The sequence below is a fragment of the Antedon bifida genome, chromosome 2, assembly GCF_963402885.1.
Source record: "Antedon bifida chromosome 2, ecAntBifi1.1, whole genome shotgun sequence".
Taxonomy (NCBI): Eukaryota; Metazoa; Echinodermata; class Crinoidea; order Comatulida; family Antedonidae; genus Antedon; species Antedon bifida.
In genome coordinates, this window is record NC_136227.1 from 33,921,179 (window position 1) to 33,938,920 (window position 17,742).

The window sequence follows — 17,742 nt, forward strand, 5'->3', positions numbered from 1 at the left end:
CGGAAAATAAATGCTTGAAGTAATATTTACCAATACAGCCCGATTTTTAAATAAATAGAATACTTTTATAATTTGTCCTGATTCAGGGTTAAAACCTTTTTTCAGTGGTTAGAGAATTTCTATGGAGCTCATTAATATTCATGAGTTTCTTGGCATTTCCAGCCACTGATACCCACAGCATTGTCATTTTTTCAGTAATATGCCTTTTGATTTAACTACAAACATTTGGCTTTAGTACTGTATAAATCAGTCTGGTTTATACCTCTAACTGTAGCTGTACAGTTTTTTGTAACTGTTGTTGAACTAATGCATTATAACTGTATTTTAGCTGTATAGTTTTTTGTTATACTTCAAAATGTTGTTGAACTAATGCATTATAACTGTACTTTAGCTGTACAGTTTTTTGTAACTGTTGTTGAACAAATGCATTATAACTGTATTTTAGCTGTATAGTTTTTTTGTTATACCTCTAACTGTTGCTGAACCAATGCATTATTCTTTCTGAGATTCAAGACTGTTGAATCAATTTTATCATCAAAATATTTGACTTTCACGTCCAAGTTAAGACTGCTGCTTGCATGCGTCTTCTTAGCGTACTCTGCTAAGGCCTGCATCCCAACTTGCACATCCTGAAACACAAAAAGAAATTATTTAAACATCATCATCATCATCATTACTAGTTATTTCCAACTCACCGCAAGGTGATGGTATTGTAATTTAAATATTTATTGAAAAAAGATATCCATCACAAAGAATTTAACAGATGGGATCAAATTGTTGTGACACCACAAAGTGATGGACACTACGCATATTATGAAAATAAAAAAATGTTTTTTTATGTTATTTAATTAGGGTTTTAATTAATCTATACACCTTCTGAAATGTCAAGCTTTACATGTGTGCAATTAAAACATTAAAATTATGTTTTTAACCACAATGTTTGTTATTGCGTCACTAATCACAATAAATACAAATGAGTGACTGGTAGTTTGGCTTAGATGGTTACTTCTGGAGGGAAAACAAATTGAAACATTTTATTTTTCCTCCATGGTTTAATTTACATCTTTAGTTATATTATTGTTGGATCTTACTGTAATAACGTTTATGTTTTGAATTTGATACAAAGCAAGTATTGAAGCAAGTGGGAACAAGCAGGTGCAGGAAGAATATTGAAATTAAAGCTCTGTCCACACTATCAAACTTAGTTTGACAAAAAAAGTGTGATGTGCCCAAATATGGTAGTGATATGACATCATCATGTCCATATATGGCACTCACTTTTTTTCACATAAAGTTTGATAGTGTAGACAAGGCTTTAAAAATGCAACAGAAACAAATTTCAATGGGGAAACATCAATGCACAATAATTTCATTAAATCCTGTTGATAACTTTAAATAAATATTTATGAAAAGCTATGAGAATGCAAACAAATTAAAATAACAACGTGCAATAATAACAATAATAATAATAAACAAAAAGCTAGGTTAAAGGATGGCTTTACATTTTTATGGGCTTTTTTTTTAAAGGAGTTTTGTGTTAATCAAAGCAATTCAAACATATTTTGATCATGATTTTGACAAGTGTCATGAAAGCAACTGCATAGCAAACATTTAAAAATGCAAACGTGCTTTGAAATTAATAAATTAACAAAAGTACGGACACATGAGATTAAGTTTTGTACAAACTGCTGCTGCCGGGGTAATACGCAAGCTGATTGGGCTAAGCCCACACCACAGTTACACTGCAACAAAAAATTAAAAAACATATTTGGCATGGAAATACAACAGTAGTAACATTTGTTGGTTAAATTTAGATGAAAATGGAAAAATCCCCAATATTGTTTGGCCCGTTTGCCTAAAAAGTAAAAAAATCTACCATTTTAAAATGCAATCTTACTGTAAAATTTTAAAAAGTAGTTTAAATTCGTTATGACTATTAAAATAAAACACATATTAAAACAAAATACAAAACAAAAATATGATCAATAATAAACAAAATATGAAATTAATTAAAAAACATAAAACAAAAGCTGATATTTTCCATGCAGTGTTTTCTGTGCTCATTTAAAAATGCCATTATAAATATTTGCAGGTTAATAGCTGTCTTAAATAAAACACACTTTAATATGATTTATCCACTGAAAAATAAAGATTAATAAAATCAGACTTTGAATATGTTATTTTGTAATTTTAATACAGTTAATCATTTCCGTATTTTTTGCCTTAAATTACAGTTTTTTAGGTAAATACATTTTTTTTTCTATCGAAAAGTGGATAACTATTAGATGACATTAAAATGGCATATTCAAAAACATTCTGTAAGAATTATTTTTTCGGTGGGACAATACATCTTTAAGGCCCATTTATACTGCAGATGATAATGTACATACATCAGAAAAAAAAGAGCTAGAAAAAGTTTTCATCCTTAAACTAAAGGATAACAATTCATTCTGTCTTTGAAGAAAACAATAGTTTAAACATCCAATCAAACGACATCATGATCAATAAGAACAATAAAATCATATTGTTAAGATATTACTTCTTTTACTAATCGCATCATTCATTGTCATTCTATTAATTTGTTCAATTTTTATTGTTTTCTGAAGTAAAAACACATCATCTACTTATCACTGATTGTTATTGTTCAAGTATAAATGGGCCTTTAATGCGTTTAATTGTATAGTTTGAATAGTATAGTACCACACACAGCCCATCTAAACAGGTTAATAAATTGGAAATACTTTAATAATGCCACTAATTTCAAGCACTATCTGAATAACCACTCTTTTCTTGAATGAATATAAAAGAACAGTAAATATGTTTGAAACAAAATGAATTAATTACAGTTGTTGACTGGAAGCCGATGGTGAGGTGTCGTTGTTGTCGAACCATCCAATCAGCTACTTCATTAGCTGTATCCATGTTTCCAAGTTTAATCTGGGCCAACAAGGCGTACCCGGTTGTCTTTACAGATATCGACGAAGGTTTGAAAGAGCGCCAGCATTGAGCGAGCTCTTCTGCTTCCAGAGTCGTCTCTTCTACATTCCAATAATGGTATCCAAGTTCTGTTCAATTTAAACATCAGTATATTTTATTAGTTTGCAAAGGCTTTTTAATAAAAATATTTAACGTGATGCTGCATCATTTATCTATCTTAACCAAGAATATTTTCTATTTATCCAGGACATTTATGGTCCTACAGAAACCCATTTTTTAGTAATAGTTTTTAATGCGCCCTTGTTTTCGTCAGTTCTCCTTTAAATTATATATTTATTTTTGCACATTTTGGATCTGACACTTCACCTGCACCAATCCTAGTATAGCTTCGTTATCAGCTACAATGTACCCACATGTAAATGGTGAAAGGGTTTCATAAACAGTACAGTATGTGGATATTCAAAACTAAAATTCTGGTTGACAATTTTTTACAGATCAATAATGGTGGCGTTTAGAATCATGACTCATAACAAGTGTATTTTAGGCCTAGAGGTCTTTAATTTTAGAAGTAATTGTTTGTTTGGCAGGAACAAATACAACACTAACCTTCATCCTCAGAAGCGAGTGACAACAGCTTTGTATTTGCTGTATGCCTAGATTTACTATGGGCTAGACTGAGGGCGTACGTCGTGATCGCCAGAGCGTATTTATTCTCAATCGCTTTATTTGAAATGACTACCTCTAAGTATTCTGTTGCTTTCTTAATAGACTGATGAACTGAAAATGTCTGTAAAGAAAAATATTGGTGTCCATTTTATGAAAGTCTAAAGCTCTGTCCACACTATCAAACTTTATGTGAAAAAAATGTGATATGCCTATAATATATGGACATGATGATGTTATATCACTACTATATTGGGTATATCACTACCATATTTGGGCACATCACACTTTTTGTGTCAAACTAGTTTGATAGTGTAGACAGAGCTTAAGCTGTGAACTCAAATCAAATTCCTAACCAGTCTGTTCAAACATTTCGAGTGGGAATCCTATACAAGAATGGCATAGCAATTATTTTGATAAAAAAATATAGTGACTTTTGTATATGTATGGTTTTGCAAATGCAAACATCCTTTTTCTGTTGTTGGTGTAGCAACTTTATCTTTGCTTGAAGTTCACTGCACAATTTGATATCAATAATGCACTACTTTTTTCCTCACTTCCTTAGACCTACATTTTACGCATCCTGGATTTTTAAAAGGATTTATGTGTTTGGGGGAGGGGGAGGATTTATAGTTAACCCAAGTTTAATGGATCCAATTTGTCCCGTACTGTACATAAAATGTAGTTCCTGCATTATTTTAAGCTATTAACATTACTTACAACATGGTGTTTGCATTTAACCAAAGTCGTCAACACATGTGCCGTGAGTGCAGCTTTTCCTTTCAACCCGTCCTAAACATTTGAATAAAAAAAAACTGTATATAAGACGTTGTGATTTTAAAATAATTATCATACATCTGCGTCTCATGTGCCTTGAATCTTTCAAGTTATACTGTATGTATACTTATGTATACTTGAAATCCTAATTAAGATCCTACTAACCACAGTATCTCTGCCCAGATAAGTTTCATTGAAGTGGCCGTCCATATTCTGATGGTTCATTAGCCAGTGAATGGACTTGGAGATAACCTGGCTGTCAATGAATATGAACTGGTTAGCTTCACACATCGTCAGTGTAGCAAAAGCAGTCAACCTGAAAATACATAATTAATAATACTGTGAAATAATGAGGTTGGGACGTCCCATCGAAAGCGGTTGAGTTTGCTGTAGGGTTCCCGCCGGGTCTAGCATGTGTGATCCGGAATAAATTGAATTGAACTTTATTTGTCTTATCTGTAATATTCCTTGGTAAGACAATAAGATATAATATAATAAAACATGGCTAAAACCTATAAAGATCAAAGAACTGAAATGGAGATGGGCAGGACACAAAGCCAGAAGAAGACAACAGATGGATGAAGAGATTGAATGAGTGGCAGCCAAGGACAGGGAGAAGAAGAAGAGGACGGCAAAAAAGAAGATGGCGTGACGACATAACAACGTACATGGAAACAGCAACATGGGAAAGATCGGCAAGGAACAGAACTAAATGGAAACAGCTGGAGGAGGCCTTCACACAGCAGTGGGTGAAATAGGCTATGAGATGAGATGAGATGAAAACTTATAAAGACATACAAAGTCAAAAAAGAAGAAAAAAAAAAGTTCTCTTAAATTAAAAATTTGAATTGCATTTGGATGAATTATAATAATAATAATAATATTCTGAATTTATAAATTGCCAATGTTGTGCGTTGCTGTACATAGTATTACCCCGGCCATTTTTGGATTGAACACGTATGAAAACATAGTTCCATAATGCAGATCGTAATCAGCGCCGCAAAGTTGTGTCAAAGTTATAAAAGTCATGTTTAGTTACCAAGTGCTGCTGTGGTCTGAATTTTTCCATTCCTTATAAGATCCATCATCTTGGAAAAACGCCATTTCACGATCATAACCTGCAAAAAAAAACCCCCAATAATATATTATTATATAATATTTTATTTTAAAATTGTTATTAGAATTGAGATTCAGTCGAGTAATTTTCTTCTTAATTTATTTTCTAAAAAATTCATCTGGTTTGAAATGATTTATGTGTCAGTTTTATCAAACTTGTTAGTGACAGTTTTCATCGCTGTTGGTTTTTATCGAGTAAATAAAAGAAATTTAAACAATTATTTAAATGTATATCTATGCCACTTCTCAGTTTGTTTGTATGTGATCGTTTTTTTTTGACTTGACTTTGACGTTTATGTATTATAGTGATTAGAGGGCCCCAGTGAAAAGCAGTGATATCACTGATCTGGGTTATCCTCTTTAAAGAAGACTAATACAAATAAAAAAAATTAAAAAATATACCTACATTATATTTTAAAGGACCATTTTTCAATGTCAATACTATGTTGTATGTCTATGTTTTATATTAAATAATATGTGATTTATGTTTGACTGACAGCAAAGAACAGATTGACTTATGTTATGGCTACATCACCAATGAATTAACATGAATAGAATATAATTAAATCAGCAGGATCTCACAGACTAGATTATAATCTTGAAATATTAAACGTAAACATACCTTCTTTCAAAACTCGCTGTGCCTGGTTATATATAGGCAGGGTAAGCTGTCCGGTAGCGTTTAAGTAGGACAAGGCATGAATGTGCGGTGCAAACTGGATTAGGGTTTGTTCCCCACAAGCAGTAGGAAGTTCTAGCGCTCCTTCCAGACCCTCAGCTATCGTGGTAAGTGTCGGCCCGATAGGGTCACCTTCAGGTAAAATCACAGAATACAAATATGTGTCAAAAAATCTAATATCAACTGACAAATCAGAGAATATATAACACACCAACAACAAAATATGGATGCTGCTAGTGTTAAGCTCTGTCTACACTATCAAACTAGTTTGACACAAAAAGTGTGATGATCACACTTTTTTTGTCAAACTAGTTTGATGATAGTGTAGACAGAGCTTTAGAATAGTACATAGTACAGTGATATGACACTTACCTGTTAATTTGAGAATTAAAGTATCTGACCCTTTGACAACATCAGATGGAAGACTGATTGTCACGATATCTGCTTGAGGAATGCCTGATTCACTTGCTATTTAAAAAAAAACCATTCCATATATCATCATCAACAAAATTTAAACTATTATAAATAATGCTTGATTAATTTCACACAATATTTATTAAAAATTTGCACCATCCTTTTTAATATTAAGACTCCTGTTCACACCTCTCAGAAACAATGCTCTTCTTTAGCCTGTTTCCATTCATCATTGTTCATGATAAACAAAATGCTTTTCTATAGCTGTTTAACTTTCAATCCTTCCCAATGTCAACTTTGCTATAGATGTAGCTTTCACACGAGTCCCACTCAAATTCCTGGATTTTCAGCATTATCACTCCTAGTATATTGATCGAAATCAAGTCAAGAAACTCAACAGTTTTTCTTTTCACAACTAAATATATGTGGTGTGTAACTGTATATCAATAACCCCATCATGCATCAACTTAATCATCATAACTTTGTTACTTGCATTTGTGATTTGTTTTCAAATCTTCTTAAGACATTCGGTAGTCATTGACTTGCTGTTGACATTGGTATACACTGGTTTTTTACTTGCATAAAGATTTGTCATAAAGGTGTACCCCGACACACACACACCCCGTAGTCATCATCACCCTCATCATCATTGACATCATAAATTAACAATCATCAACCTGATTGGCCATCACCATCACCACCATCCAATATAAACAAATATCTTACCTATATGGGTGTGTTTAAAGACACCATCTTCCTCATAAGGAGCACTCTTGACAGAATTTGATGGATCTAGTATCAATGACAACGTTGACATACGATGCAACCCATCAGGCTGTGATCAAAACACAGACAAGTAGAATTAAAATATATTTGTTGATTTTAAGTTTTAAGGTTCTACTATGTAAACTCCAATAAGCCCTTGTAAAGGCCAACTTAGACAGTGTCGTACATTGAGGCCCAACAACATCATACAACTCGTCGAGAGAAAATTAAACATTATTGCAACGACCTAAAAACTACACCCAACACTATCTCAAGACGACTCGTCGGGATTCAACTCAGACAGCACCGCCGATCAAGACGCTTTGTCGGGCCTCGTCGTACGATGCTGTCTGAGTTTATGAACATCAAATTCAATTTATTTAACATTTACACAAAAAGAAAGGTGGACACAAATTAAACCAATAAATTAAAAAACTTTCTTGTTAAATATAGCAGCCAATCTTTCAACTCTTGAAATATTCTCACCATCTATAACTCATGAATATTCATTTAATTTGTATAATATTTTTTTCCAAAGCTTCAAACCCTAACTCCAGTTGAACCGAGAACTTACAATAACTTTGAGATTCCTGACGACAGAATCTCTCTCTTCTCTAGTGGAACTTGTCGCGATAGCTCCCACTGTAATATCAAAGGATCCGCTTAACATAGGCACAATGATAAATGCAACAAGTGCTTGATCGTTTCCTTTCAGAGTCACCGACTGCGACTGCGTGTCTTCATCAGAAGAATCAGACAAACAAACTCCTTTAACACCAAACATAAACACATCGACCTAAATAAGCAAACAAAAAGGATTTAAATATTACATTAGTGAATCTAGACAATTGTTTAAACAAGTAGGATATTGTCATTATGCAATCTATAAAACAATAATTTGCATTATTTAAAATATCATCATTAAAAATAATAATAAACAGATAAAGAATATGTTAAAAACGTTTACAATTACTGTATTCTGCTTAGGGTGTGAAACCTAACAAAAGAATATTAGCTTTAGATGGTGGTTATAGGAAAGGATACAGACAACACTGCTAACAATATTTGTGGCCGAGCGGTTAAGATAATGTAACCGTAACCCATAGCCATAATATCGGAAGCAAGGGTTCGAGTCTCACCCGCTCCCAGGTTCTGGTGGTAGAATGAGTTTTCCTGATAAGGATTATTAACTGTAGGTCCAGTGTACACAAAATTGAAAGAACCTTTCGAGACAAATAGGGGGTTACCCTTGTGTACTAGCTCACACCACAGTCACTGTCGTGGACAGACGTTATAGCGCCGTTGTTGGCAACAACACATGACGTGACCCTTACGGGAGAAGCATGTAGTTGAAAAGTGTAACATCTAAGTCCACAGCGCATTGAGACGACATTGAATGCGCTATATATAAACACATTAACATGAAAGGAATTAGGAATGGAGGTCTATTTTGGAGTCCATCAGGAACTGATTGAAAGAATATCCATATCATTATCATCTTCATCATTACTTACCTCAAAATCTTCTTCCACATAGTTGTAAAGAACCACCTGAATGTGAACACGTTCTCCACTGATGACCGAGTAAGGTAAATCTAGTTTCATAAAGAATGGCTTGAATACCTTGACCTCTAAGGGGTCAGCAACACAGAGGGAGACATCATTTGAGATACCGGTTCCATGGACGAACCATGTTGTAATACTGCCCGGTGTTGTTAGTGTTAATTGTTCAAAGCCATTCTCCCTGTTGATAAAAAAACCATGTTTACTAATGATAAAATCTTAATTTAACTTCATTTTTAAAGCGAATAGAGTAATAAACATTCACAATATGTATTAGTTTAAATGAATATAAAGTTAAAGGAACATGTCAAAGTTACAGTATTCTACTGCAGTTACTGCAGTAACTACCCTTTGTTTTTATACTCTTTATTAACCTGTTGATACAATAGCAAGTTATTGTTGGATAATCATACACCGTGTCTATTGCATGCTGCCTCATAAACCTCTACATTAAAACAAACTAAAATCATGCATTATTTGCAGAAAAATATAGTTACTGCAGTAGAATGATTTGAGTTTATCCCTAACAAATGAATTAATTCTTGCTTTATACAGCGAACCATTAAATATTTAAATTTGACAATTGCTTTTCAAATTATTTTATCTATTCAAAGTTTAGATTAAGCATTCAAAGCAACAACAACAAAATGTGATCAACAAATAGAATGAAGTTTTTTTAGCAGAGATTGTAAAGAGAAACTAAGAAATGATGCTAAGAAAAATGTTATGAGTCATTCAGACTATTTGGGGTCATGCAAGTCACCTGGGTTTTGTGTAATGTTTTAATGATCTTATCATTAAATATTAATTGGGGTACGGTTAGGGGTTGTTGTCATGTATGCAGCGTGTGTAGACTCAAGAAAGCTGTTAGGGTCAAGATATTCACTAGGGTTTGATAGCTAAATGTAATGAATGGTTCAAATTAAAATATGATCACTTTTAAATAATGATTCAACAAAACTAATGTTTGCCTCTATTTAAAAAATACACACTGTACAGTATACCAAACTGGCTCAAATATAACCCCAATCATAGAGATGGGCTTATACCTAACATGTAGTTGGCTTGGGATTGAAACAAATGTGTGCATATAGTGCTATATACAAAGTCAAACTGACCCACAGTGCTGGCCAAATTATTAAAGTTAATGTATTTAGGCTTTTTGTTTTAGAAATATCGGAATTTCACTACCATATTTGGGTATATCACTACCATATTTGGGCACATCATACTTTTTGTGTCAAACTTAAGTTTGATAGTGTAGATAGAGCTGTATACTCACCCGATTTCAATTTCCTCAAACATCCACGTTTCTGGGAATTCTGTTCTTGATTCAAAATCATTTTTGTCAGCAGTAACAGTTGACTGTCTTGTTGATTTCACCAAGTTTGAGTTTACTTCCTCCACACAGCAGTTGTAAAATCGTTTGATTAATTTATCTTCTAAACTGAGCACCTTCTTTTCAGCTATTTTCGCTGCAGCGTCTTCGCAAGATTTTGAAGTTGCTTTCTGGCGTCCTTTGTTGCACATTTCTTGTAATTCTTCATTTAGTTCTGTAGTATTTATAAGCATTTTACAGATTTTTTAAATATGAAAAATACATAATTCCACTTTTTCGGGGTGTTTAATTTTAAAAGTTTACAAATAAAGGATGTTGTAAATAATATACTGTAAGATGACATTGGTATAACCGTATTGAACTTTAAAAAATGTTACTTACCATTGTCATAGATGCTTCTTCTACGTCTGCTAGCAGCAATAGGACAATCCAATCCTGTAAAAACATCAAAAGATCAAAATGATTAAAATATCATATAGAGCCACTACTTTACCTTATAAACAAAAATTCATCTAAAGCTCTGTCTACACTATCAAACTAGTTTGATAAAAAATGTGATGTGCCCAAATATGGTAGAGATATGACTGTTGGAATGAGGCCATATAAATCAAACTATTGATTGATTGATCATCATGGCCATATATGGGCACATCACATCTTTTTATCACATAAAGTTTGATAGTGTAGACAGAGCTTGAAACTTTGGCACATAATTTTGTAGGAAAAAACTAAGCTTTACCTTCTCTTCGCTGTACGTTTAAGTTTGCATTAGTAATAACAGTAATACCAGCCCGTTCAAACACGTCCTCAGTACTGCTTCCGCCTCCTGGACCACACCCAAGATCAAACCCTCGCATTTTCTTAAAGAGCTAAAATTTAATATGAATGTTTTTAATGAATTCATAAATTTTGGAATCAATTTTTGCCTAGAAACAGTTATAGTATTATAAATGAACCAAAACGTAAATTAACATAAATTTCTTTTTTAATACTGTATATCACAATTTATAAATGCAAACCTTATTTACTTACAAATATTGTTGATCTTGTTTACTATAAGCCTACCCTGGAATATATCTTGCCCCCAAAATTAGATTACACAGTAACTACTATACTACTACTAATGAGCCAAACATTTAATTACAGGTGTGGTAGCCATTAAATTCATTTGAATACACTAAACTTGTGATATAAATGTCAACTTACTTTTTCTTTGCTTAATCGTTCGTAATTCTCCAAGTTGTAGACTGACTTATCGACCGCCATGAGACCAACGCGAGTAGATGGTTTACCGTCAACTATGAACGTGATATCCTTATTTGGTTTGATAGAGTTTCCATTATCTATCACAGATATGCTGACCTAATATCAAAAAAAGTTAACAAAAAGTATAAGTAAGCTCAAAATTTAGCAGACAACACTTGAGGAAGGACAACGAGATGAAGTTCAAAAGACAACGCTGGAGGAAGGACTAAGAGAAGAAATAGAGTGACAATATAAAATAAAATAAAAATAAAATAAGAAAATATAGTAGTAATGAAATTGAAAGATAAGCTAAGGTTGGTGGTTGGCCTTCCAATCCTAAGGTTCTGGGTTCAATGCTGACCCATCACTCATCTACTCCACTCCCTCTAGACTAATAGTTTAAAGCGATATACAGATAAGATATACTTTATCCATTATTTGTAATTGGCAAATTACTTAATGTATAGGAAAAAAGAAACAGAAATAAGAAACAAACAAACTTACTGTATTTTCACAAACGTTTTCAACTTCAAGTATGATAGAATCAGCGACAACGTCTTGGTTTTCATCGATGTAAAACGCAACAATGCGCACAAGAGGTACGAGGTCATTTGTAACAAAGACTGGTAAGTTCACAGGCTCATTTAACATGCTTTCAATCGTATTTTGTGCTATTACTTTATTTCTTGCTATGACCTGAAATGATAATTGTAGAAAAATATACCGTATTTATTCGAATATGGGCATTTATTCAATGGGCATGTATTCCAAAAATGTTCTATGAGGGGCGTTTATTCGAGGGTGTTTATTCAAAAACAGGGCATTTATTCGAATATATTAAGTAAATAAATCTGGTTATGAAATCATCGTATCACAGCCTATTTGAATTTGTGGAAAACAAAATTCTTTTAATCAAACATATCAACTTTAAAATTATTGATTTTAAGATTATTGACATTTTATAAACTTGGTTTTGTACAAAACTACAAAGAGTGTATATATTATATATTCTTAAATTAAATATTGTATAGTTGTTGATAGAAATTTAAATGAAGTTTTCAAGGTTTTACATTGTCATTTATGACAAGCTTGGTTTGGTGTTTTGTTGCATATTTTCAATGTCAAGCTCACGAAAACAAGAATAAATCAGGAAAAACATGAACAAAAAAAACATTTTGGAAAAAATAAACATTTGAAAAACAAACTTTCTTTATATCAGAGATTTAGATAAGATTGAAAGTCCTGTGGGAGACTTATTGCATTTAAAAGAAAGAAAAACACTACAAATTACACATAAACCTACACATGTATAATCATAAGCTATTATTAATATTATTCAGGATAAAAGGTGTGGGGGCTGTTTTATGTAAATTTGTAAACGTGATCATCTGAAGTTAATTATAGCCGTTTCCTGATAATAACGAGCTCACGCTTTACTATAATTACCCACAGTCCCTAGCCTCGATCACATGGCCTGTACATGCAATGTCTTTCTTTGGAGTACTCTATTTCTGCTGACCCGTATGAAGTAGAGAAAAGTCTGAGGTATCCCCCTTCCCTAGAGTTTTAAGAGATTTAGATCATGGTAGATAATCGAGGTGACGGTGAAATGTATGTATGAGTGTACTTTAAACAAACATAGGGGAATTGTATTTGTTGACATAATAAATCAATTCTTAAATATTTCTCATTTTTTTATGTGAAAATACTATGTTATGATGTAAAATTACTGAAAAACAACAAGGCTAGATCTCAATTCTGTATGGAACAAAAATATGATTTTCCATGGTGGCCCCATTGGTCTTTTATAGTTGCTCAAATGGTTTCTGTGGATGCCCAATGGTTTTCTGTGGTGGCCCAATGGTCTTCCATAGTGGCCCAAAGGTCTTCTATTAGAGGACTATTAGTATTTCATGGTGGCCCAATTAGTATTTCATGGTGGCCCAATTAGTTTTTCTATGATGGCCCGATTGGTATTCCGTGGTGGCCGCAATGACCTTCCATGGTAACCCAATTTGGTCTTCTATGGTGGCCCAAATAGTCTTCTATGGTGGCCCAAATGGTCTTACATATAGAGGCCAATTTGTCTGGCTATGTGATAGGTCTACTTACCATGTAATGAATAATTCGTTGAACTGAACTGGAATCTGATAAAATCACTTGAGCTTGTAGTTCAGTTCCCACGGCAACCTAATCAACAAAATCCAAAAATTAGTCATTTTCAATCTTTTTGAAAACACCCTTTATGTGTCTAAAACCTGATGTCCACTCGATAGTTAATAAACTCAGTCTCAAGTTGACAAAAACCACTTTAAATTTAAAGCTCAAATCATGTTGATCGACAAATGTTAAAGTCTATTCCAGTGAGTCATTAAACTATTTGATATTTTCTGATACAATGTAGGAATGTTTTAGTACGATAAAATAAATTTCAAAATGTCGATCTGATACAATTTAACAGCTAAAAAAAAATACTTGTGTTAAGGTACCACAAATGTTGTTTAATACTGTCAACTCTCCCATCAGACTAACCAAAAACTAGAAACTCTCTCAATACTAGACTTTTCTTGAGGTCTAAACAGTCCTAAATTCTTTTAACCATAAAAACACATTCAGGGGAAAACCAGACTTTCCATAAATTAGCCCAGATTGGAAGAGTTGACTATAATTACTATATATATAACTAAAAATTCAGCAATAATTCCCTTCAAGAAATCCTGGTACTTACTCTAAGTTTGTCGACGTCTTCGTGTAATATTCGTATCAGCATGTAGTTTTCATTCGGTGATTCGTAAGGGCGTGCTTCAAACAAGACAAATCCATTCTGATCTACTCTAGCTAATGTGTTATCATTTGTAGTTAACTGAAATTATACGTTTTAAGAAAATTTAGTAAAAACCTAATAATACTGATCCTGTTTTGTAGTTTATTCTCATTTTGTAAAATGATAAATTCAATTCAATTCAATTCAACTTAACATTTATTTCTTCCTTCAAGAAAATGAGGTAAACATAACAAATTTCAGTAAAATAAAAATATATAACAAGTCAATTGATGATAAAAAAAAGTATACAGATATCAATAAAAGGAAGTAGGCAGTGCCCAAGAAGGGAAGAAAGCATGTGGCAGTGTGTTGGATTTTGGACTACTGATTGTGAGATCATGGGTTCAAATCCAACATTCTTCAAATTTCTTGTATCCTTAGGAAAGACACTTAACTAAATGTTTGCCAAACTTCCTTTGAAGAAAAAAGTGCAATAAAATCGTAACATTCAATTATAACAAGGGTACACAAACAATGTTATTGCATTAAATGGTTTTCTTGAAGTTGAAAATGTATGTAGTGATTCACTTGTTCATGTTTTAAAGAGCGGTGTCAGTTTATTTTAAAATGGTAGCATGAAAATCAATGTCAATGAGTAATCATAATATAGTACTTTATGGAAAAAAAAGTTTTTAAAAAAACGCCATTCTTTCCTGAAATGTATTAATTATTATTAACAAGTGTATTTTTTTATTTGTAACATAATTAAATTATAATTAATAATAGAATTTACTTACATTAACTACTACTTCCTCTGCATTGAGTGGGACAGTGAAAAAGAAATTAATCTGACCGTTACGATTTGTGCGGTGATGTTCCACATGGTCATTCGCTGCGGCCAATTTGACCTTTGTGCCGTTGGAAAGGATGCATGTACATTTTGCACGCACACGAATTCCTTCATCTACAGGCTGACCGTTGGGTAGAAGGACATCGGCCTGAAGGATGAGGAAAAAAAATTAGTGTAATTTAAGTAAGTGGCAATTAACTTGACCATCAAATGAAATTAAATCTATCTACAGGCTATGGATGGAAGAACATTATGTGATAAAAGGAACTTGTAATAGTACAAAAAGTATTGTTACCATCAATGACAGTATTGACAGTAAAGTATTATGAAATTACATTACTTTTTTCAATTTTTTAGTTTATTTTCAATGTTGCCTATCTTTGTTAAATGTGAATAAATAAATATAATATAATTATATATAATATATAAAAATAAAACAACACAAAAATCAACACCAATCAAAAATAATCAATAAAAATATTTAATAATAGTTTCTTTCTCCAATAATATAAACATTTTTTTTATTTTATTGGAAGCAGACAATAATTTATGTCTGAAGCTCTGTATTAAACTAGTTTGACAAAAAAATGTGTGATGTGCCCAAATATGGTAGTGATATGCCCAAATATGGTAGTGATGTGCCCAAATATGGTAGTGATATGCCCAAATATGGTAGTGATGTGCCCAAATATGGTAGTGATATGCCCAAATACGGTAGTGATTTGCCCAAATATGGTAGTGATTTGCCCAAATATGGTAGTGATATGACATATATGGGCACATCACATTTCTTGTCAGAAAAGTTTGATAGTGTGGACAGAGCTTTATAAACTCATTGTTTTACAGTCAGTCAAGCCTTCTCTGGACACTGGACAATTCATTTTACAAACAAAGATTAGGGTCCGTTCATTTTATGTCCTAATAAACATAGACATACAGACAGTATTAGACAGACTGAGCAAGCAAACATATTTCCTTATATTATTCAGGAGACATCATCACCAACTCACGTTAGTCACTCCATTTTAACATTTTGGTTTTTAGTTTATGTGTCTACATACTCTATAGATGACTAATCTAATTTTTCCTACACAAAATTCATCTAATAAATAATTAAAAAAAAACAATATTTTACCTTAACTTCAAACGGTAAACCTCTCTTAAAGAATCGCAGCGTGTTGTCCACGGCAAAATGATATTTATGCTCAACAATTGGAATGGCTGTCGTCATTTTTTCCATGATTCCTGTTGCGGCCTCTACAACTCGCGCTTCGAGGTAAACATACTTTCCGAGAAAGAGTTCGAACCAGTTTGTTTCAAAGATTTCATTTAAACTGATCATCTGAATGGCCTTCTAAAGAAGAAAATACATTTATAATAATACATAATACAGTTATTAAACATTTAGTACTTTAAAGATATATTGTCCCCCTAAAAAAATTTTTTTGTTGAATATGTTATTTTAATGTCACATAATAGTTATTCACTCTCACAAAAAATTGGGTCTGAAAAAAATTTATTTACCTGAGAAAAATGTAATTTAAAGCAAAAAATGGTCAAATTGTCTGGAAGACAATGAGTTTTTGGGTAATTTAACTGTTTATTTTGTCTTTTTATAGGTGAAATAATTTTTTCCCCCCCCCGTTTTTTTCAACTTCAATAAAACTGCAAAATGGCCTATTCAAAGTCCGATTTTAAAAGTCTTTCTTTTTCATGATTTTGGGGGACAATACATCTTTAATAATTCTAGTCAATTCTAATTCCATACTGGACCCACTAAAAACATTTCTGTACAAGCACCAGAATTTGTTTGTGGTCTCAAACATCATAAACAAATCTTATAGGTTAAAATACATTTTGGCCCATCCAATAATGTTCAGGTTTGGGAAAGTCGAGACATACAAATTAGCTTTTTTTGCACTTTTCAAAATAAAATACACACATTTGCAAACAAAATCAACAAACACATATAAATATTATAATCATAAATAATACATTTATATACAAAAGAGCATGATGGGTTAAAATATTGTTTAAAATATTGATTTCTCTCTCCATTCAATGACCATGATATGGACCAAGATCTAGCAGTTTGGTCCCCTATTAGAATCCTTCCAACTTTAATATCTACTTGGTATTTTATTGGAGAGAGAGACAATCATTAGTAATTTATGAAAATTACATAAAATGGTAATTAACACAGCGGTTCTATATATATATATATGTATATAATTTGTATAAATTCTACACTTCAATGCGTTTTTTCTGAAAATAACATATAATTTGTTAATGTTTGTTAATATGCAAAACAAAAACTGATCAAAGCGCTTTTTAAAAAAAAAAATAATAATGATTATTATGCACTTTCATATCCTTTTACCTGAAGTCTATTTTGATGATAAAAAACTCCTTTTGATTGATTTTGCAGTAACTAATCAATAAGATGAAAATCAATAAAAATATGTTTTACTTGAAATAAGTAACTGAATGAGGACGTCCACACCTGTGCAGCAGTTGAGTTACTGCAGTAATTACATTTTATTACTCTTTTATGCAATTATTTAGCAAGCTTTTTGGGTAATCATACTGTATATTGTTGAATGGTATGACTGCCTGACTAAAATTATACTG

The 17,742-nt window shown here is 32.3% G+C and overlaps 1 protein-coding gene across 5 annotated transcripts in view; it reads right to left on the bottom strand.

The window, feature by feature from the left end:
• LOC144834790 (complement C3-like) overlaps positions 1-17,742 on the bottom strand; it is a 57,731-nt gene that overhangs the window by 6,136 nt on the left and 33,853 nt on the right. Inside the window, exons 8-29 of one of the 5 annotated variants that reach the window (XM_078689732.1) lie at positions 17,492-17,542; positions 16,247-16,462; positions 15,059-15,259; positions 14,226-14,360; positions 13,610-13,687; positions 12,002-12,193; positions 11,459-11,614; positions 10,992-11,121; positions 10,634-10,687; positions 10,196-10,466; positions 8,866-9,094; positions 7,926-8,147; positions 7,313-7,421; positions 6,545-6,640; positions 6,116-6,304; positions 5,417-5,495; positions 4,543-4,693; positions 4,321-4,392; positions 3,544-3,724; positions 2,845-3,065; positions 1,662-1,742; positions 468-629 (exon numbers count right to left, since the gene is read on the bottom strand). In XM_078689732.1, the coding sequence (XP_078545858.1) occupies positions 468-629; positions 1,662-1,742; positions 2,845-3,065; positions 3,544-3,724; positions 4,321-4,392; positions 4,543-4,693; positions 5,417-5,495; positions 6,116-6,304; positions 6,545-6,640; positions 7,313-7,421; positions 7,926-8,147; positions 8,866-9,094; positions 10,196-10,466; positions 10,634-10,687; positions 10,992-11,121; positions 11,459-11,614; positions 12,002-12,193; positions 13,610-13,687; positions 14,226-14,360; positions 15,059-15,259; positions 16,247-16,462; positions 17,492-17,542 (3,276 nt within the window). Of the gene's footprint in view, positions 1-467; positions 630-1,661; positions 1,743-2,844; positions 3,066-3,543; positions 3,725-4,320; positions 4,393-4,542; positions 4,694-5,416; positions 5,496-6,115; positions 6,305-6,544; positions 6,641-7,312; positions 7,422-7,925; positions 8,148-8,865; positions 9,095-10,195; positions 10,467-10,633; positions 10,688-10,991; positions 11,122-11,458; positions 11,615-12,001; positions 12,194-13,609; positions 13,688-14,225; positions 14,361-15,058; positions 15,260-16,246; positions 16,466-17,491; positions 17,543-17,742 lie in introns of all 5 variants that reach the window. The other 4 variants (XM_078689731.1, XM_078689734.1, XM_078689733.1 and 1 more) reach the window with 4 other exon arrangements.